This window comes from Podarcis vaucheri (genome assembly GCF_965113315.1).
Source record: "Podarcis vaucheri genome assembly, chromosome: 5".
In the NCBI taxonomy this organism is placed as follows: Eukaryota; Metazoa; Chordata; class Lepidosauria; order Squamata; family Lacertidae; genus Podarcis; species Podarcis vaucheri.
This window is the reverse complement of record NC_138763.1, coordinates 37,637,239-37,660,655: the sequence shown is the minus strand read 5'-3', so window position 1 is coordinate 37,660,655 and position 23,417 is coordinate 37,637,239. Positions and strand designations below refer to the sequence as shown.

The 23,417-nt window shown below is 40.9% G+C and overlaps 1 protein-coding gene across 5 annotated transcripts in view; it reads right to left on the bottom strand.

Annotated features, from left to right (window-relative positions):
- FARP2 (FERM, ARH/RhoGEF and pleckstrin domain protein 2) overlaps positions 1 to 17,820 on the bottom strand; it is a 65,202-nt gene extending 47,382 nt beyond the window's left edge. For 3 of the 5 annotated variants that reach the window (XR_014219512.1, XM_082221756.1, XM_082221758.1), the window contains exons 1-2: positions 17,702 to 17,819; positions 13,047 to 13,279 (exon numbers count right to left, since the gene is read on the bottom strand). Coding sequence is in view for 4 of the 5 variants with exons in the window: in XM_082221756.1 (XP_082077882.1) it covers positions 13,047 to 13,250 (204 nt within the window). In the remaining variant the exon portion in view is untranslated. Of the gene's footprint in view, positions 1 to 13,046; positions 13,280 to 17,264; positions 17,410 to 17,701 lie in introns of those variants that run through there. The other 2 variants (XM_082221759.1, XM_082221757.1) reach the window with 2 other exon arrangements.
- Between the last annotated feature and the right edge of the window lie 5,597 nt (positions 17,821 to 23,417).

The following is a 23,417-nucleotide window of genomic DNA, read 5'->3' as shown; positions in this document are numbered from 1 at the left end:
TCAGAAAACCATTTTTACGATTGCCCATAGTTTTTCTGGCTCTGGGTGTCACTACAACCTGTGGCTGATCTGATGCTAAAACTTGCAATTTCCTCCACTAAGGAGTAAACCCTAACCAAACCAAAGTGGAGTCCCTTGTACACCTTCCGGCAACTCCTGCAGCCAACATAACTGCAACATCATCTGATGGGCACCATGATGTCTATCCCAACTCTTAGTAAACATTAAATATTTATTTATAAACTGCTTTTACATTTCTACAATATTGCATCTTTTGCTTCATGTATATCAGTCTTTAATACTCTAAATGGAAAATGACATGATTGTAAGTTGTGTGAGTGAGGAATGAATCTTTAGCTTTGAGGAGAACATTCTGCTAACAAGAACAATATGTTTGGAAGAAAGCCTGGCATTTCAACACCACAATAACAAAATGCCTGAGATACCTAAAAACCCAGGAACAGCACCTGGTCAGACTCCTGTGAAACCTTAGTCCAGAACAGCACCCCAAGATCACCACACCAGTGTGACTATCTTTTCTCTGATCATGTGGCTATAGCTTGTGGTCACAATAAAAGAGTAAAGGGGTGGGGGAGAAAACTGAGCAACTGGTACCCAATAGCTGGGGGGGGGAGTGTAAGTGCCTGGGCAGAAGACAGTATATTTTGGCAAGAGCGGAGGCAAGAACTTCAACCTTCACCTGCCCCAGCATGGTATGTTTGATGCCATAGTCCTAATCCCTTCTTTCCTTCATCACTGCAGACTCCTAGACAGGCCATGTATCAACAATTAATGCACAACATAATTTTCAGTAATTTTTCCTAGCTCTTGACTTCGTGATTTGATCAATAGTTTCATAATGAGCAAGACACATCCTTTAATAGTCAACTGAAAAAATGTGCAACTCTCTAATATAAAAGATGACAGTGCAAATGTGAACATGAATACTGACAGCTTTTTGGACTATTTTAAGTATCTTCAGTATTTAGAGGGGGGAAATTGTCTTCAAATATAAACAACCATTCAATTTTATTTTTAAAGTGTTATGATATTGTTAGAAGCTGCCTCTACAGACCACTTTTTTTGCAGTAGAACAAGGGTGGGGAACTCTGGCCCACAAGGGGTCCAAGTTGGCACACAAGTCCATTTCCCCCAACCTACACCCACCTGTCAATCAGCTGGCATTAACGAGTGATGTCAGCTGATGGACTGGGAGTGCAATTCAATCCTGCTGGGGACAAAGCATACCCCTTGCAACCAGCAGTTTTGAATCATTTGCTCATCAGTTGGTGAGCAGAGGAATCAATCCTACTAGGTGCTATTTTGTCCCACCCCCATCCATGCCCACCCACCCATCAGTCACTGGATATCATCATGACATCAGACAATTTACAGATGGGTGACCCCACCCATCAGCCAAAGATACCTGGCTCACCAACCAACAAAGTTTCTCCACCCCTGCTGCAGAATATATATTTTAAATAGATTTCATAAGCCTAAGATAGAAGTGACTGACACAATATGTTCTATAGAACTGTGGTATATGTGCTGTTACTAAAAATGCCAAATGCTTATCTCTACCTATATATAGGTATATGAATACATGTGTGACAGTGTATGTGTGTTGTGCATGTGTACACACACACACACAAGGATCTGAGTATTCATACAAACACCCTAGGATCTTTACTCAACAACCCTGCCAGCCTCCCCCCCCCCCCGCTTTCCACTAGCTCAGACCTCTCCATACCTCCATGGCTTGTCTGAACCAGCTAACTACCGCATCATCTGGATCCCTCCCCTCCTTGCTTCACCTGGGCCACTACCCTAATCACCTGCCTGCATCTCAATCCACTACTTCCCTCCTCACATCAGCAGGTCCTGTATCACCTGGACCTGCATATATATCCTCTGGATCCCTTCTCCTTTCCTCGGCCTCTCACTCAATGGCCCAACAGCTCATCACTGTAGCTTGCAGTACCACCTGTCCGAGGCCAGTCAAACTATAGTATGACGACATGCTTATGAAATATATGTAAAGTGTGTGTGTGTGTATGTATTTTAAGTTGCTGAAGTTATTTATAACTACTGTACTGTTTTGAATTCTGCTGCTTTAGCTTCGCGAGAGATGTCTCAGCTGTTGTACACTGCTCCAAAGAGATGCACTATTTTCCAACTATAATCGGAAGCAGCCAAATTAAAAACAAACATGAAGAACTTCAAATGAAGGTTTTTGAACCCTGCAGAAGCACTGCTGAATATAATAGTTATAGGCATTCAGCCTTGCTTCTGCTGACAATGACTTTAGGGCAAAAGCACCCAAAAAACCACAATTAACACCATGAAATTACAGTGGGGGGGGGGACCCACAGGAGCAGTCAATAAAGAAATATAAAATTAAACAAATGAATTTGGGGGGTCTTGAGAAGCGTCAAATAAGTTTGGGGGCCATATACATGACCATGGATTTGTTACTCCTGGTTTAATGTCACATCTACTTGCATTCAAGCTACACAAAGCAAAATTCTGTACGTTCTGTACTATGCAGTCTTGACAATGCAAAATTCCAAAACATTTATTAGGTCATAAATATTTCAATAGTAATATCCGAAACCTATGTTGCCAAGGTTTATTCATACAGTGCCACAATTGTATGGTTACAACATTATGATAGTACCACCCTTAACATTCCATAAATTCTACTTTCAACTAACTAAGAAGAAACAAGATGTGCTTTTAAATTTCAAGCTCTCCAAAATCATTAGAATAGAAGGTTTGTTAGGGCAGTTTTTTTTCCCTTTATCCACCAGTGCATTTCATTTTTACTATACACTCTCATGGTACACCCTCATGAGAGCAGTTTCCATCTTTCAGATAACAAATAATCAACCTGTAGTTGTTAAAGATATACCGTATTTTTCGCTCTATAACACGCACCCAACCATAACACGCACATAGTTTTTAGAGGAGGAAAATCTGCAGGCATGCCACCCGTAGGCATTCCCTCCATAACACGCACAGACATTTCCCCTTACTTTTTAGGAGGAAAAAAGTGAGTGTTATGGTGCAAAAAATACGGTACTTTATCTTTAAGATATAGACTGGTGAAAATTAATTAATTCAAATCTTTATGAATTCAAACGCAGCCTCTCTGGCTGTATTACTTCCTTGGGCCTAGAACACAAACATACAGGCTCCAAAGCTGCTAACAGCTGAATTTCTTCCAGTCCGTAGACCCTATATGCCCTTATATGTAGGAAGTGCTTTTATTCCAAAACAATGTTAAGGGGTACTCTCATTTTCCTACTCATATTGAAATATTGCCCCTCAATGAGGCCAAACTTAGATTCACAAAATGTTTATGAGTATGCGTACTCCTGTGTCCCCCCAGAAAAAAAGCACTGTATGTAGGCCCTATCTTAATTCTCGCAATAGCTTGTTTCTCCTTGGCTTCTCCTCCATGATGTCATTGCCTTTATTTATTTATTGAAAACTATTCCTGACTCAATTCATTCTTAAATCAAATCTTGACTTTTTTCACAGCTAGCAGGCACCTTTCTCCTAACTCTCTTAATTCTGGGGTCTCTTTTCAGCTTCCCACACACAGCCTCCTGTCTTTTAAATTCAATCGGAAGAGTCTTCATAAGCTACATTATTTTTAACATTCTACTCTAGTCAATTTCACACAGCAATTCACTCATTAGTCAGAATAAGGAGTGGATGGAATTCAGGCAACAGGAAAGCAATATATCCATAATGGAGTGCCTTCTGAAGTAATGGCAAGGGCTTAACTGTTAAATCATACAGAATAACAGACACATGTGTAATGACAACATGCTCGTGTACATTAACCGGTATCTAGTACTAAACATATGAAGATCTTTAAGACTTTCCCAAATGCATTCCAAGCACGGTTTGCATTCTTAAGCACTGACCCAACTATATCAACAACTGTTATCTGTTATCGCTCTAATACTAGAGGAATGCAATGTAGGGCTTGCGAATAAGAATTCAGTATGAACTAGCTGATTACATTCAATCCAAACTTTGAACATCTTGAACAGGTTATCTTCCATCACTTGCCTTTTTAATTAACTGTATATTAATTATAAAAGGGACACGGGTGCCGTTGTGGGTTAAACCACAGAGCCTAGGACTTGCCGATCAGAAGGTCGGCGGTTCGAATCTCCGTGACGGGGTGAGCTCCCAGAAATCTCTTGCCCTCCCCCAGAGCAGTTACCCGGGCAACCTCCTACCTGAGGCAGTGGGGGAGGAGTTCCCTTGTATTGTTAATGGCCCTCTACGAACCGTTGCTCTGTCCCAGCTCCTGCCAACCTAGCAGTTCGAAAGCACCTCAAAAGTGCAAGTAGATAAATAGGTACCGCTCCGGCGGGAAGGTAAACGGCGTTTCCGTGTGCTGCTCTGGTTCACCAGAAGCAGCTTAGTCATGCTGGCCACATGACCCGGAAGTTGTACGCCGGCTCCCTCAGCCAGTAAAGCGAGATGAGGGCCGCAACCCCAGAGTCGGTCACGACTGGACCTAATGGTCAGGGGTCCGTTTACCTTTATATTAATTATGCCATTTCCATCTAGTATATAGGTGGTATATTTCAAAATACATTTTCACTTATACACTATCATTATAAGCAAATTTTACTAAAATGGAAGTAGAAGGTTTCTACCAATTTCAATCACACTAGAACATAGCAGGAGTTTCTATTAAGTACTTTTAAACAAAAGCTGGATTGTACAGTGCCTTCCTAAGATCTTACAGTCGTGTTAGAGAGAAGTTAGCCTTGACATTTCATGACTCTTCCAACAATCAATTTCATTATAGGGTTGGGATTTTGATGCCAAATAAATTCTGAATGCTAGAAAACACACACATACACACAGTCAAAACTCTCCCAGAACAGTCTCCATCAGCAGCTATTCCCCAGATTACATGGGATGGAGAGATTATAAAGGAGATGAAGCAACACCCTAAGAGGAAAGGTTGAATCATTGGGGCTTTTTAATTTAGAGAAAATGCAAGTAAGAGATGACGTGATAGAAGTGCATACATGGAGAAAGTGGATGGAAAACAACATTTTTCCCCTCTCTTGTAACACTAGAACTCACTGACATCCAATGAAGCTGAATGCTGGAGGATTCAGGACAGAAAGTACTTCTTTACATACCACATAGTTAAACCATGGAATTCAGTGGCTCCTAGCTATGATGGCTATGCTCTACTTCCACAGTCAGACACAGTCATGATTCTGAATACTAGTTGCTGGAAACCACAGGAAGGGAGAGTGCTCTTGTTCTCGGGTCCTGCTTGAGGTTTTCCAAGAGGCATCTGATCAGCAAGCGAGAGGACAGGATGCTGGACAAAATGGGCCACTGACCTGATCCAGCAGGCTCTTATTATGTTCTTATTTTACAGTCAGACCAAATCATTGTATTTACTGATCTGGGCAGGAAGTTAATGAATGTTCTCAATCTCACTCACTAGCCATTCCACCTGGCCATTAAAACAATTATGTAACACTATGCAAGATTGGTACATGAACATTTTCCCTCTTTCTCTCATTTCTTTTTCTTTTTGTTTCATATCCATAAGATTGTATGCCACTATTTTGAATTACATATTATTTTGAGTACACTTGCAGAAAAGTGATATTATTTATTTATTGAATTTATATACCAACCTTCATCTGAGGATCACAGTATAAAAATACAAAAATATATAACACAATAACGAAACAATATAAATGTAGTAGGTAAATGCATTTCATGATGCATCGATAATTAGGAAGTTCTGTGACCCTAAAAGCTCTGATTTGTATCTGACTCTCATATTAAGATGATTAAAGCAGCTCTACTCATATGATTTTAGTCAGATACAATCCCCTTTCAGTCATTAAAAAACTGAAGCAAAATGTAATTGAATTAATAGTTGTTCTTTATTTTTAGAAATTAAATGTCTTCAATGAAACATAACAAGCAAGATTAAGTCAGAAGTATAATAAAACTGTTAAGAAGCATGACTATACACAAGCTGGACATTCTGCACAGAGTTCAGTCAAAAACAATCTTCATTTGCTCTTTTAAATATTTTAATAATTATTTTAGTATTCTTCCTGACAAACTGACATCAATATGACTGAAGAACATGTGCAAGTTTGTTTGATCTGGCGCGACCCCCGCTAATTGATTTACGATCCTCAATTAGCTCTTTACTGCCCGGCACACTTCTCCTGCCGCACGCTCTGCTCCGATCTCTCAGTCACGCCGTAGCAGAGATTACACAGCGGTGTAAAACTGTCATGTAGCTTGGCTTCCAGACAAACACACACAGTCCAGGTTTGTCTATTTACAGCTTTTATTCCAACATTTCTCAGGAATTTCCAGGACTATTTGCAGCCATGACAAAACTGCATCCTTTCCCCACAAAGTACCGAGTGGGACTGGCATACTCTTCCCAAGCTCCTCCCAAGCTTCCAAAATTGACGTCAGAATGGTGTGGCATCATGGGAAGAACTTAACCCGTTAAGTTCCAACCTCAACAGAACAATTGTGACAGGTACGAGGAACACTGTTTCCAGTCACCTAAGCCCAGAAAACTATTATGACTAGTTTTGCATGACCAAGAGACATGTTTCCTCAACAGCATCCCCCCCTACAAAATCTCCTCTGAAACTGAAGGGAGTTTGATAAGCAGTTTGTGATACAGAATAAGCCTTATTCATACAATCACAAAAATCATTTCCACTGGCATTTGAAGAAATAAATATTTCCAGGTTGCGTTAGCTCTACAAACACTATTAGAGATCACTTTAGGGTCACTATTAGAGAGTAATGATATGACTTAGGTTCAGTTGTACAAAGGGGGGGGGGAGTCAGCAATTCCACTGGACATGCAGAAACCCCTGGGTAAACCCAAAGTACTTCTCTGGATTTCAGCTTCTGCCATCAAAATTACAACACACTACAGTAGATACAATGATATAAAACCTTGATCCGGCTATCCTGGCTTTTCACACAGAAGACCGAAGAGGCCACTGCCCACAAAACACTGTAGTTTGATACCATGTTAATAGCAGGAAAACATGTCCACAGGAAGATTGGAATACACCAGCAGCCTTATTTAAACAATCCATCTTGGCCTTGCAAGCTATGCTAGAAACTCTCAGAAAATCTTTAAAACGGGACCAGCACACAAGACATAATGCTAAGTGCTTTACTGCCCCAGTTTCTTCAAGCTTTTCTGATAAACTTCAAAATCTGAAGACAATGTCACTCACACATTTACATGTAATCCAAGAACATGCTACAGACCCATTAAAATCTCATGAGAAAAAAAATACACACATACAAATACATATGAACTACCTGGATACACCAGTTTACTCAGGAATTCAAGTCATCAAACAAGTCAGCTACATGACAGATGGATATAAGATGATGTTTCCGCTCAGCAGTTCCAACAGCAGCTATTAAGTTAAACATTTCATTTTAAAGAGTAATTGCTTATTCTTCTACTCCCTTCTCACAGTAAACTCATTAAAGTGAAATTATCAGCTTCGGATTGTAGCCCTGCTCATATCTGCTGTTCACAGACCAAACTGGTAGGTCCCAACATCATTGATCCCATTTTTATGATGCTGTGACATTTTGATGTTGTTTTATTCGGTTATAAGTCACAGTGATGCTATTAGGCTAAACAGCAGGATAAAAATAATAGAAAGCAAAGACAAATATAATCCTGCAACTTTTGAGGATTATTTATATAATATTCCTTAATATAGCACAGATGTTGTGAATTTACTTTAGGGCTATGACAAACTCATATAGCTCTTCATAACTTTCAGTAATGTGGAATTACTATTTTAGCAGCGCTATAATTCACTACCAGGCAGACAATGAAACAACTATAAAAATTACACCTGTACATAACAAATTGGGAAGTACAGAACTCCAAGAAGGTGGAGTGTATGTGAAACTATTTTGCATATTTTCATGCTAAACCTATGTGCATAGACTTTCCCCAAGGTGTTCTCATTAGGACTGCTAAAGGAAACGGGATGGCAAGTCCTTGACTTATGCAATGTAAGAATTATCTTAGAGCAGTGATGACATGGCATGGAGACAGGAGTTGCAAAAGTGCAGGGACAGAAATAGCTGGTGAGGAAAAGCAGTACATGCTAGGCTTAACATTTTGAGAAGCAAAACAAGGTAAAAAAGTTTAACAAACATTTTCTTGTGCAATTTTACATTGTATAGCAATGTATTCTTATTTTCAGAAAAACAAAGAAGATTCTTGTCCTGACCTTCACTGCTTGATGAATAACTTCAGTTTCTGATGAGCTATTTAATCAATAAATCAGAATGGTAAAAAGGCAAGGTGCGGGTTAGAAGGTACAACAGATGCATAAAAGGTATAGAAACACGGCTAAGTGTAAACCAAGACACATACCCTGCATCTTCCTGTTGAAGGACAGTGAGGGTATAGTACTTAGCGTGATGACCAGCCTAGTCCTGGGATGGGGCAAGCAAACAGGCACTTCTTCAATAGGTTGGGCTTACAAAGTTTGTCAACAACAGTGCCTCACCAGTGGGGATGGAGGTAGGGTTGGGTGCTGGCTCAGCATCAGTTGCCTCCTTCCTTGAAGGAGACAGTGCCAGGGCTGACTCCACAGCAAGAGGGATCTGACTAGAGGTCCTGGTGTCACAGGAGCGTAAAGCTCCTCTGCCAGACCACTTGGTTTCTCCCCTGGATGCAGCTCTCCAGTCCCTTGATTACCGGCCTCTGCCTGGGCTCAGACACTTTTTGGGGTTCACCTCCCCTATCCTCCCAGGACCCTCCCCAGGGTTATCCAGCTTGAACTCCCTGAATTCCTCCCCTGTTTCCTCATAATCTGACCATCTCCATGACACTTCCAAGGACTATGTGTAAATTCTGGGTAAATGCAAATAATTAGAGCAAGGAACTACTGTGTTACAGACTAGCAAGTGACAAAGGCTGGTACAATGTGGTCCACGAAACACCACCAAGGTCTCTACTGCCAGCAGGCTCTTAAGGGGCAGTGGTAGCAGCATCTTTTCTGAGATAGTGTCAATGCCAACTGAGTACAGAAACTGCTAATCTCAACCAGTGCTTTTTTCTAAAAAAAATCTTTAGGGGTACTCTCACTTTCCTACTAATATTGAAATACTGTCCCTCAATGAAGCCAAACTTAGATTCACGAAATGTTTAGGGGTATGCATCCCCTCCAGAAAAAAAGGCACTGATCTCATCTATGTTCTTTTTAAAAAATGATTAAATTTTCCATTTTAACAATCCAATAAAAACCACATTAAAACATTCCAAATTATCATATAATCAAAAAAGCTGAACAATCATGCCAAATTATATATCGTTGGGTGACTTCCCATGCTCTGAAGTTCAGGGAGTGATGATTTAATATTGTACTGCATTCCTTAATTTGTCAAATAGTCCCAATAAACATTTCTTATGTTGATCCTTCATGATCTCAACTATGTTCTTATGAGGTCTGGACATTTATTACAACTAAAAAATGAAAGTACTTAAATGTGAAAGCAGTCTTTCCAGAAAAAAAGAAAAAAACCCTCCAGCAACAGAAGAAATGGGTAGAGAATGAGATGCAATAGTGCCAAAGCAAGTAATGCTTACTAAACTCAAAGCATGACTTCATGGTACTGCATGCCAGTTATGGAACAAAAAATAAAAGTGAAATTGCAGAGAAAAATGAAAAGTGTTAAAGGTACAAAGTATGAATATTTCTTGGAGGAACAAAGGGGAAGGGTAACTGTTTGACACACCATCACTCTCACAGCCAACCAATGGAAAGGGAAATGAGGCAATGTCAGCAGTTGGGCACCACAAAGGTTTAGTGGATGTCAGGTTGAGTCAGCTGAGGACAAGAAGTGGAATAGGAGGACAGAATATGCTGAAACAAATTACACTTAGTTTGACTGACTGCAGATCATCATTTAACTTGAGCCTAGTTTGTTCAATAAATCATTGTTTAAATAAACCAGGATTTAATACTGGCTTAACATGACATGAGAAGCAGGCCAAAGAGCAGACAAGCTACTGGCCAATGTGGTTGCCAATTAGGGCACTATGTCTCTGTGCTAGATAACAATTTTAGTTACCCCCAAACGACTCAAATATGTTCCACTGAAAAATCAGTTATAAGGAAATGCCATTACCAGGAACAAATGAGTTCTTTTGTCAAGGAAACACAATTTAACACAACTAAACCAAGTGCTAGCTGAAGCCCAATTCTTGCTACTGGCTTGTAGTTCATGGGAGGTAAAACATTTGTTCTCAAAAACGGTTTCAAAAGAAAGTCAAGCCATTAACAAAATAACAGGCTTAACAATATAGCAGTCCAAATAACAGGGAGAATGGAAATTGAAAATTGTTTTTTAAGAAGAACCTGTAATATCCACAGCCATGAATTATAGGTCTCTTCTAAGGACAGATAAAAATAAGCTCAAGGCAGTTAACTGGCCATATTTAGAGTATTCAGAGTCATGACAAACATCTGGGAATGATTCTTTCTGGAATTTTGTCTATTTTTTTCCTACTCAACCAACAAGGCACTGACTATCCTAACATCTTTTTGATTCTTATAGCACAGTATTTAAAGGGATTTGAAAGAGTTCATCCTTCCCCATTTTGCACATTTAAAGTGGTCAACACTTTCATAGCATACAGCTTCATGAAATAAAACAAATGCATTATGAAAGAATGACCAAAAGAAAAATCAGAATAAGGAAAAGATTGTCTCTGCCAAGGGGGGAAAAACAACAACCTTTTGAGTTAAGTCTATTTCCTTCTTTGGGAGCAGTATGGAATACTGGGCATTTGCCAGATGCTGTCCTAAAAACTGCTACATGCTACATGCGCATATTGTCAAAAGTAACTTCACAGCACAAACTCCTACAATGTGTTTACAAGTAGTCAGCTGATGAAATTATTTTAACATCTTTTTCTTTCCATCAGTCCTTCAAATCAACAAACCTTCTTTAGCCTAACTGGGGTTTTGTTTGTGTATTTATGCTTTTATATTTCCCTTTAGTTAGCAGCTGTTTTTTCCTGTATAACCACAGGAAATCACAGCCTCGTGTAAAAACTTCCAGATTACTTCCTGTATAGCTCAATAAACTTTCTGAGTTCCAAAAACAGTTCTTTATTTTAGACCTCAGAATGTAGTGAGTCATGGTCAACCATATACAGATTTGATTTTAAGTAAATCAAGACATTAAAATCCTGATTTAGGACAACAAGAGCAAAGTGTGCCCATTTTTATACCATGCCTGTTGAAGTGGCACATAAACCACACATGATAAAATAATAGAATCTGACTTGTCTAACCCCAACTTAATGAAAGTTTGAAAGCAGGCCATTTTCACTTGTGGGATTCAGACCTTACATAGATAACTTTTTGCAACAAGCCGGGAAAACTTAAAATGACTCAAATACTAAACAGTAATTTAAGAAATCTAAAGAAAAAGTATCAGACAATTATTTTAAAAATAGCTAAAGAGAATATTCTAATACTCAATAGCTTTCAAAAGAATTTAAGAATTATTTTTCCACTCTCTTCGTGCAACTGGAAGATGTGCTCTGCAACTGGCTACGTGCATTAACTAACTGCACCCTGATGGCATGTTAATATATTTTGTTAAGCAGTCGCAGGATACTTAAGTCACCTCTGGAAAATCCCTTCTAGAAAATCCTCTCCCCTAGTTGTATGAAGGTGGATTACACTGAAATACTCAAAGGAACATACTTGGTTTTCTTTTAATCAGGGTCAGTGATGGTCACAGCATCAGTTAGTGCAGGAGGAGAATTTACACAAAACAGTTACAGAACACAAAATAAAGTACTCACTCTATTACAGTGCATCTGAAAGTGTGGGCAACTAGTCTGTATCAAGAAGTGGAAACATTATTTAGTATGATAGCCAATTCAAACAGCCTACACCAAATGACACATTTGGGAAGCTCCAGTTGTGGGAAAATATGATTACAAGAGACACACATTCAAGATAAAATCTGTACTTCTTTGGCAATAAAACTATATATCAAGCTACATTAGATTTTCTTTCAGAAACTTTAAGCAAGAACTTCATATCTGAATTATGCAAGAAAATTTCACCTAGCAATGTTCTGAAGCATTTATGACTAAAGGATTTGTACAACCATTTGTAATGAAATCGTATCCTACATTTATGAAGAAATACATTACCTAAAAGTATCAGGGGTAAACGGCATAAAGCATTTCCCCCACTAATTGCTTAATGATAATCTAGATAATCTAGAATGATAATCTAGTTTTGCCTCTCTCCTCCAAGTGAAACTACAGAAAAGATTAATTTAGAACACTCCTAAACAGGTGCTTCAGAATTCTTGTTTTTTATCAATATGAGCACAGGCATGGCTGGGGTGGGGTGGGAACAGAAAAAGCCAATTTGGCCCTAGCCAAGGTGTACATCAGCGGTATCCTCAAGACTATCCTGTTTATATATTTCTTCCTCCAGGTTTCACAATATTTAGACATTTTGGCTGCGGGCACTTCTTATCAGTCAAACACAGAAAATGGAAAAACCACTTCACTTCCCCCATTTGCTTCATATCACCCCTCCACCCCATTTAAGAGCAGGGGGACTAACAATAAACCAGTCCTCCAAAAAAACAGGACACCTGCTTACATGGCCACATACAGACTATATGGGGAGGTAAATACATTTTTACCATGGTGGTTTAACATTGTTTTAAGTCCCATATGTAATGGGGTTTTAGTGAGAAAATAAATAAATTAAACCATGTGTTTGATTTGATCTTGAGATTCTTATATTTGTAACATTACATGTTGTTCCTATATGCCTCACCAGAATAGCTAAAGAATAGCTAAAGCCCTTTTGACCTCATTAAGTGCATTTTCTATGATTCACTCCCTTTCTCAAATGAATCCCTTTTCCATGTTGCATACAAACAAAAATCCAAAGCTATACTGAAAGTTTTACCTCAATATCAAGTATCTCCACAGTGTTGTCCAAATGCTTTATCCTTATTTGTAGAGACCGCTCATGTGTTTTAGCAGGTGTTGAGGCTATAGCAGAGGAGAGGTTCTGTCCTGGTTCCAGGGTGCTCACTCCAGGATTTTTCTGGACTCCCAAACGAGAACCTGGAGTCTGCAGCACTCTGTAAGTGCCTTCTATCTCGCCCATTTTCCACCATCAAGCAGCAATCCAATGAACTAAGAGAGAAAAATACAAATAATTTATTTTAATAACTTTTAAAGTCAGTACACCATGAATTTGTGCAAAAATATAACAATTAGCTGTTGAAAGTTGTTCTACAGCTCTGTACACTCACTACCGACAACAAGATTTTGGGGGCAATTCCTCCTGTTCAGCATGCATGAGTGAGTAACGTAACAACTCCTCTGAACACTGAGATACAAAAATTAAGTCGGTACACATATTCAGGATAGAATTCTGAATTCCAAATCCATCTCAAGGAAGACACAACACAATAATCTCCCATGAAGATTAAAACATCCAGATGAGAATTGGTGCACACATTCAGGATGTCACTCTGTATTTGGGGCTCAAACACCAAATCCATTTTCAAAGAAAGTTGTAAAATATTGAAATTCAATCTTTGAAGTAAGAATACTAGAATATGTTGCTTTACTAATTACTTGTTGAGGATTTGAAGTTGGCAAGAGCCTCAGAGTTATGTCATCCCTCTCACTACTTCATCTTGGGGCAAAACACAAAAAAGTTAAGTGGGCTGTGCAAGATGGATTTGAAAGTGGAACCTTCCTAAACCTGTAGTCCACCCCTGGATTGAAGTAGGGGCAAAGTAAGGAATCAGGGAGATTCAACCTGTCCATAATCCAGGATTAATATGGGTGCCAGAATGATGCAGCAAGTAGGTACATACTAAAGAGGGAAAGACAGAAACAAAAAAATCTAAAACAGGTAAAACCTTCCATTTTTAGTAGTGAGGCTGCATAGCAACTTAAATAAATATATGGAACTGTCAAAGCATGAAACATATTCATTATAGCATACTGCATTTTGTGTTAGCTTACGCCAGATAGTAGCATAACAAGTTAATTATGCCATCTAAACAACTAGCCAATAACTCATGAATATGGCATATTATGAGTACTTCCAAACCTCCCTCCCAATGAAACTCCCATCTTCCAAGCTTAAGTCAATCAATATCACAACCCATAACATTTGCAAAGATTGCTCTGGGTATAGCTTTCCAAAATTGAAAGCCAAATATAAGCTCTCTCAACTGTAGCAAGTTTGCTACTTCACAGACAAAATCTCTAATTCTGCTTAATTTAGAAGACCAGTAGCTTGCAACAGCCAAGTCAGGAATGCCAGTTTTAGTTGTCCATTCAGTATAACCGAAACAATAGAACAGTGAGTATATTGTAACCAATTAATGCAGTGTGAGTTCTGAAGCAAGCAGTAATATACACTAGGTTGATTCAGACATTGAGGTTTGTCCAGTCATAATTTCTGTGTTCAACTGTGAGCTATTTCTTGGTGCATGTGTAGAAAGGCACTTTCAGTAACTTATTTTTGTAAACCACTTAAAGGAAAAAAATTTGTACACTCAAGCGTCATATAAATTCTGTTAAACAAACCAACAAAAGCATTTCCTTGCCTTTATTAGTTCCCATCTTTCAGAGCTTTACTGAGAGACATCCAACACTGTGCAAGCAGACTTCCGCTTATACAACAGGACTTCCTCTTCTCTTCCCCCCTGAAGTCTCCCTAGAGCCCCCCAAATCTGTTCCAGTTAATAAAACCCCCTAGAGCAGATTTTGGGGCTGAACTGGGGACTACCCATTAAGTTCGGGTATATCTTCTGGAAACACTCTAGAGCAGGTGGGGGCAGGGGTCTACAGGATGTGTGTGGAGAAGTAGGAAAATCCTATTGCACAATCAGGCAGGCTTCTTTGGATGTAATCCATTAAGTCCAGGTCTATCTTCTGGAAACAACAGACACATTTATTTATTTGGACAAGGGGATTGCAAATGGAGTTGTGATGGGTGAGTTTTAGTGTCTCTTTTTCAAACAAACGTATTTTTAGTATGTGTATTTAACTACTACCTGCCCTAAACCTCCTAAGAAAGAACAGGCTAACACAACATTCCAAATCAATAGCTAGAATAGAATCAAAGTACTTTAGCTAAAATAAACTGTTAGATATAAATAGCACGGCATGCTTGTAAATTTCCATCCTCAGAAAAGTTAAGTGTTAACTGTTGCTGCCCAAACCTCAGCAATAACTGATATAAACCTTTTTGTGCCTGCCTTGCATGAGACTTGGGGATAAACAGCAACACAAGAGGAGTACCCTAGATGGAAGATAACTTTTCAGGCATTGTATCAGAAATATGTGGCAAGACAGCAGTTGTAAATGAAAATGCATTCTTTATCAACAACAGAAAGCCCAGAATGGGTTAAGAAAAATATTAATCCTCATACCCTCCATTCGGGGACGGGGGGACGGGACGGGACACAATTGTTGCAAAACATTATCAAACACAAAAAGTTATCAAAGGATACTGCAACAAATACTGTATACAGAATCTACTATTCCCCCAAGCCTACAAGAAAAATCCATGTGTGCCGCTGATACAGCTGCAAATGCAAATTTGGACATACATAAGCTTTACCACAGCAGTGCTACCTAACTGAAATCCCAATTATACAAATGATGAAAGACTCCAGCTAAAAAGCAAAGCAAACCCACTCAATGGATGGAACAACAGTAACTCCCCAATCCATAACCTTGAGGGGGTTAGAACTTCACAGAGATGCCTTCCTACCAGCAAAAGGCTTCACTAGTCAGCGAGAAACCTCCTCCACAGAGGCTTCTGGCGCACCTGCTGAAAGCTCTGTGGGTGTAGTTCTACTGCTGGCAGTGTTCCTGCTGGCAGTAGCTGGCAATAGGCTCTGAAATGGGGCCGAGGTGGCCTTGGATCAACTGCATGAAGTCTACTACAATATAACTAAATGTCTACAAGATATATAATTTAATAGACTAAAATAACTTGGCAGAAAGGGGATTTCCAAGTACAGTGGTACCTCGGGTTAAGTACTTAATTCGTTCCGGAGGTCCGTACTTAACCTGAAACTGTTCTTAACCTGAAGCACCACTTTAGCTAATGGGGCCTCCTGCAGCTGCCACGCCGCCGGAGTACGATTTCTGTTATCATCCTGAAGCAAAGTTCTTAACCCGAGGTGCTATTTGTGGGTTAGCGGAGTCTGTAACCTGAAGCGTATGTAACCTGAAGCCTATGTAACCCGAGGTACCACTGTATCAGGCCATTTTGAGACACTTACAAGCCATACAGAGTATTGATCCAAACACAATATTGACAAGATCAATGCAGCAAAACAGGAACTGGATCAGTACACCTATCATCTTATACTATTAGATATTTATTTTTGCAATATTTTCCTTTTAATTCCATTTTCACACTATGAAACTAGATGCCAGAGAAGCTGCAGCCTGAACAATCCTTTCAGGAAGTTTCACATACTGCAGATTTTCAGGAAGACATCTCCATATAGCTAAGACTTAACTCTGAAATTCACATGTAGAGAATCTAGTTAGTATAATGATTGCACATGTAAGTATTTATCATTGTGTGTCTGCACACTGGCCATAGCTGGAGTATAAATAATGGCGCACACAGTAAGGTACCAGGAGGTTTCATGGGGAAGCTTGTACCAAGCCTGTAGGGTGGGGTCTGCAAGCATTATTATTATTTTTTTGCAAAACTCCAAAGCATAAATCACGTAGGCTCCTCATTAGAGCCAAACGCTATCAAAGGCTGGGTTGCATAAATAATTAGAAACAACTATGTGAGCATATGGCCACCTAATTACCGTCCTTTGAAAGTAGTGTGTAAGTAAGTACTCTACAAGCCTTCTAGAAGTGGGGGGGGGGGGAGGAACCCTCAAGTATACCCTTTGAAACCAACGTCTTGGAAAAACTGACGTTATTTGCACCAAATCAACCATAATGAGAGCAGCATGCGCCAGGTGGTGTTAAAAAAAAACGCGATCGGGGGGAAGAGCCGCGTCTCATATTTAGGAACAGAGCTCGAACTGGGACGGGAAGGCAACAAGAAGTTCTAAAAGCACGCAGAACTACAACACACTTAAGGATCTCAGAATTGCACAGCCCACTTGTAACACACCAGGTTTGAGTCGGGCGAGGCAACCGGACAGCAGCCACCGAAAACCGTTCCTTCAACGCCTCTCGGAAAGGGACTCCGCGCTGCTCGTCCTTGCCCTGCCGCGCCCCGCGGGGGATGAGGGACGCGGCCGTGTTTCTCTCCCGAGCAAAGGTCGTGTTTTCTGCCGCTGAATTCACGCCCCTCCCGTCCCCGACGGACTGACCTCCCCCTACCCCGCAGCTTCCGAGTCCCCTCGGGCCACGAAGCCGCCGAGATAGGCTGGCGGCGGCAAACCGAAGCGGGAAAAGGGGGCTGCTGAGGTAGCGCCCCCCCCCACTCCAAGCAACTCCGAGGGAGGGTAGGAGGCGCCCAGCCCCGACTTCGACGGCTCCCGGGCGAGGAATGCGCCCTTCCCTAGCTCGCTTCTTTTCCTCCCTTGCCCGCAGCCCCGCTCTCACCTCAGACCGACATCTCAGTCGACGACCACACCGCGAGACGCAGCCGCCTCAGCTGCGCGCCCACTTCCCCGCTCTCGCGTGCCTCCTCGGCTTCCCTCCGCCCCCCCCCCCGCATCCGCCCCTCAGGAGGCCGGCGCCATCGCCGCCACCCCCTCGCGCCAGAAGCGCCTCTCTCATTGGCTGCCGCGGAGTTCCTCAGGCAGGGCTCCAACGGCCGTCTTCCGCGAGCCCCGAGTCAGCAGCCTCGGCGGTGGGCGGGACCTGCTTACTGGGCGGGGCTCTTCACTCCCGGCTACGGGTGGCTCGAAGGAAGAAAAGCAAGCGAGGCGCGGCGACGGAGTTAACAGCCTTTACCGGAGGCTATTAAACTGCCACAGGCGCCACCATAATAAGGGTACTGAGGAGTAATGGGGCCAAGCGAAGGACCTCTCTCCTGACTGCCTCGGTCAGAGGCTGCCCCATAACCGCCTCCGCGCTCGACCCCACGGGAGCTCTTCTCCGGCCCAACTGCCATTTCTGTCTCCGCAACCACACCTCGCTCGTCAGTGCGAAGCTGGATCGGGTTGGACCGGTGAAAGCGACGAGATTTTCCTGCCAAGCTTCTTTACGTGTAAGGGAAAGTCACGGCAGCCACTCCCCAGATGCCTGCAGCTCTTGGGGATGTGGGGGGTGGGGGAGAATGAGGTGTGGAGTAAAACAAAAGTAAACTAAAAAAAAAAAAATCAGACACGACGCCTCTCCTCGCAGCTGAGGCAAAACAAAACAAATAAAATTCGGGGGATCTCAAACGTGTTTGTTGTAATGCGTGGCCCACCCATACGTTCAAAAACTTGAGAAGGCAAACGTACGTGAAGTTGCGCTTTTGTCTTTCACAAATGCACACTCAAAGCCGAAGAGAAGTTGAAAAGCATTGGCAGTTTTTATATAGTAGAGTTTTACATGCAACTTGCGGGAGGAATACAAAAACCGCTTTAAATTAAAATCGTGAACGTCATCGGAAATAATTGCCTTCCTTGATTAGGTCAAGCAGGGTATGATGATCCTTATACCCAGTTTTCTTTCTCAGTATTTACAGGTGGTATAATGCTACTGTAAATGGAAAATGCAAGGACCTTTCTGCACAATTATTTCATATTAAAAACGTGTTTGACATGGGACAAATGACAGCATGGATCAGCCCTTCAATTTAGTTGTAGAGGAAGATTAAAAGGAGGAGTTTGTGGAACAAGTGGATTTACAGGAGCCTAGCTTTGTAGATTGATCCTAGGTAATGCATCAACCCATACCTAACTGATAAGCAAGGGAAAATAATACTTATCATTCAAAATAATGTGGAACATTCTTCCTGTTGTGGATGACTATCCCTTTCCCCTAAGTGTCTCTGACAACATGTTTCCATAATCCTATTGCATAAGCAATATGTACTTTTCAAGGGTGGCGGCTTGATAAATTTATTTAAAGCTTGCTCTATATGTTCCTGATAGTGCTAAAGAGTTATTATCATGTTTTGAAGAGTGTTGCTCAATGTGTGTTGGGGAAGAAGGGACAGAAATCCCAGATCTAATGAAACAAGTGTGTGTTGTACTATTTTTGTTCCTTTTCTGAAGAGGTACAATGATGAGCATTTTATCCAAACACTTAATATACAAAAATCCATTAAAAGCTGGGCTCTTTTTTAAATCAGAGAAAAAACTTGGTGACCCATATTTACATATATAAATGGAAACAATCAGGTTCTATCAACACACTTCAGATATGATGGCAAGATTGCCATCTTTCACATGTATTATGTATGATTAAGAACACAATAATAAGTCCAGACCAAATAAGTTTGCAATTCAAATTATTCTTACAAGTGTATCTTATTTTAATTGTTAATTAGCCAGTAGGCACCCAAAAGCTTATATAAACCAATGCATGATGTTAACTTTTAGAGGCGTCTATCAGATCTGTAGGGCAGGTGTCCTCCATATATTTTAGTCTATAACATCTATCTTCCCTGACTTGGCTGTGGGAGATGAGGCCAGTGGAAGTTAAAGTCCACAGCATCTGGAATGCACCATACTGGTACGAGTGGGTTAGGGTGCCAAAAAGACAGTGAACAACTTCTGAGACAATAGATGGCTTTGTTTAGAGGTTTTGTCTTCTGCCAGTTTTGACACACAACATAAAAGGACTGCTGAATCAAATCAAAGACCTGTCTAGTACAGCATCCTGTTTCCCACACTGGCCAACAAGATGCCTACAGGTAGCGCACAAGCAGGACATGAATAGCCCTCTAATTCTCTTGTTCTCATACAACTGGTATTTATAGCATGTGGTATCTAAACTTAGAGGAGATTGCTTATAGGTATCTATATAGAACCATTACTACTATATCCACTGTCAGTGAGCCTTTCTTTGCCCATTTGCAGGTACAGTTTGAATCTAAACTGCATCTGCAGATGGACTGCAAAAAGGCTTGCTGAAATTACTGATCAGCTGTTCAGCGGTTACAGGGAGTCCTTTTGAATTATGAATTTTTGACAAGAGTTCTAGTCAAAGCCTTTTGAAAGTCCAAGTATATATTTTTTACCAAATTTCCCCTCGCCACATGCTTGTGAAGACTTTCAAAGAGCTCTAAAATGATAGTGAGACAGAGCTTTGTAGAAGCCATGCCATGTTGATTCTACAGCAAGTCTTACTATTAAGTATGATCAATGATTTTATCTTTAACAAATGTTCAGCTAATGGGCCTGTAACTTCATAGAACCAACCTCTTTTAAACACTGGTGCCACATAGATTGCTTTCAGTTCTCTGACGGATGCCAAGCTTTGGGGCGAGTTACAGATTTTTGTTAGAAGATTGACATTTTAATCCTTCAGTCTTTTTAGAATGCTCAGGTGGATTCCATCCAGATCCGGTGATTCTTTTTCATTCAAGGATCATAGGAGTTTGGTGGTTGCAGCAGATGGGATAATCCAGACTCACCCGTATATCATTACAGCTTCCATTTTTTAAAACAACAACAACCCTAAACTATCTAAACCTTTAACTTACAATAGAGTAAGGGAAAACATGCAAGCTCTGTTCTGTCCAATTGCTGAGTAAGACAATCTCACCTTAGCTCCCAGTGTCATTGCTAATGAATGTTAAAACACCAAGGTGATTAAAACACTAAGGTGACATTTATTTTTAATTATTTTCCTTGCCCATAATGAATTATAATTCTAGTATCAATTTAAGTGCTTGCTCCCACCTCCCACATCAAATAAACGAGACTCTCTTGCCTGGCTTTGTGTCTGCATTTCCTGACTGATACAGCAGCTAATGTAGTAAACCTTCTTAAGTGTCAAGGTCACTGTCTAGGGCAGGCCTGCATAGCTTGGGACACACCTAGCCAAATGCAGCCTATTTGATATGTACTGTGGCCTGCCAGGTTTGATAATGTCCCCTGTTTTTGCAGTAGCATACTTTTTCAAGCCCCTGGTGGGTCACAGTACATAAGTTTAATGAGCTGTATTCAGCTTGGTGGGTCAATAATGTAGTGGGCCAAGTTTAATTTTACTTCAGTTTGTATCATGAGTTTAGTATTGTTCCTTTTAAAACTGAAGTTTAGGATCTAAATTGTATTAGTGGGTGGAAAGACAACAGCAACCATTAGAAAGTGAGGGAGGAACATGAACATTTGAGAGAAGCAGAATTCCTTAGAAGTGCTAACACCCTGTCATTTGTGCTGTTGAGATAGACTGCCCTTTGGCCTTCTGCCCACATGAACCAATGTAGTTTTCTGAACTTAAAAGAGTATAATCAAAAATTACCGAGGTTTATGTTACTTGCACTCAAAATGTCCAATTTAGCATTTTCTAAGGACCCGTGTGCAGATGTCCTACTTGTGGTAAAAGCTTCCTCTCCCCATCACAGCAGCTCTATGTTCTTGATGAATGGCCAAGAACAAAAGTCTAAATTTTGCACACCACATGGTCCACACTGAGGAAGGGTGTGGTGGTATTTAAAGCAACACCCTTGTGTGTCTCTGTCTGTCTGTCTGTCTGTCTGTCTGTTTGTCTATCTAGCATGAGAGGGAAAGATTTATGCCCGAATTTGCTCAGTCTGTCTATGACTTGAGGACTCTTTGATACAGGGCACAGAGAATGAACTGAGGACCTATGGCACCCACACAACTGTGCTACTAACCACAACAGCCTTCCATGGCAAAGGTGCAATTGGCTAAAGTAGCAAGTGTTCACTCTGTATACAAGAAGCATCAGTGCCTGCAGTGGTTCTCTGTAGTTCTGAAGATGCCGTGGAGCAATGCCTGCCAGCATTTGAATAATTTGCTTATCAAGAAGTGCCACTCTTCCTTGTGTGAGGCAGGGGCTTGATGCCTGTACTCTCAGCTTGATGTTGGGATGTCTTCTGTCCTTTTTCAGTTTGCTTTGACCTGAAAGAGAAATAAAGAGAAATATTAGAACCTGGGATCATTCAATGAAGCTGAATAATGGGAGATTCAGGACAGACAAGAGGAAGGATTTTTCTGCACAGTGTATTTTCTTTAAAAACAACAACAACAAACACCAGTGGAATTATCTACTGCAAGATGTAATAATGGCAATCCACTTTGGCTTTAGACAAATTCATAGAGGAAAAGGCTATCAGTGATTTGTAGCATGAACCAACTCCTACACACCCTAGTGGCACAGCCAGTCTTACTAGCTTAGGCTACCCCATTTCAGACGAGCTTTCAAATAAATGAATGGAAAATTTGTAGAAACTTCTGTAAACTTGTTGTTCCATTAGTCAGGGAGAAGTTTGCACAAGCAGAGCTGGGCAGGTCAAATTACTGAAGCTTGAATAACTAACATTTTTGCAGGGCACCAGCAGCCACTGGTTTTGAAAAACAAGAAATATGTCTGTTCTAAAAACAAGTTCCCATTCTTTGGAGCAGGGATGGGAAGCTCACAGGCTGTACCCTTGCTCCTCAGATATTTCTATATCTCACCCCCACATTGGCCTTTTAATAAAAACAAACATTGAAATCTATTTCTTGCCCATTCCTCATCCGCACAGTCCTTGCTAGCTGATTCCGTCCCTAAATCAGGCACATCTTCCATTAAAAAGGTTCTATCCTTTCTGTCTCTTGGGTGCCACCATTGATGTCACCTTCCACCATGAACACCCAATATCTCCTCCACTAGTCTTTCTCAAGGGAAGGGCTAGCAACAGAGAATGGGCTTGGTAGGTACCACTTTTGGAAGCTGTTGCAAGCCCCTTACAGCAGTGGTGTCCATCAACCTTCCCACAATGAGAAGAGCTGTGTCTATTAAATGGTGATGGACCATGGGGAAGTACAGTGGTACCTCGGGTTACGTACGCATCAGGTTACATACGCTTCAGGTTAGAGACTCCGCTAACCCAGAAATAGTACCTCGGGTTAAGAACTTTGCTTCAGGATGAGAACAAAAACCGTGCTCCGGTGGTGCGGCGGCAGCAGGAGGCCCCATTAGCTAAAGTGGTGCTTCAGGTTAAGAACAGTTTTAGGTTAAGAACGGACCTCTGGAATGAATTAAGTACTTAACCCGAGGTACCACTATATAGGGAGGCTAGAGAAAGGGAGACCAGCCCCACAAAAAAGGTTCCCCACACTTGTCACAATGACTCTCAAATCCATTATTACATCCCTTGAAACTTATTTCATACTAGACCAAAGCAAAGGCTAAAATAAGGCTATTTTTA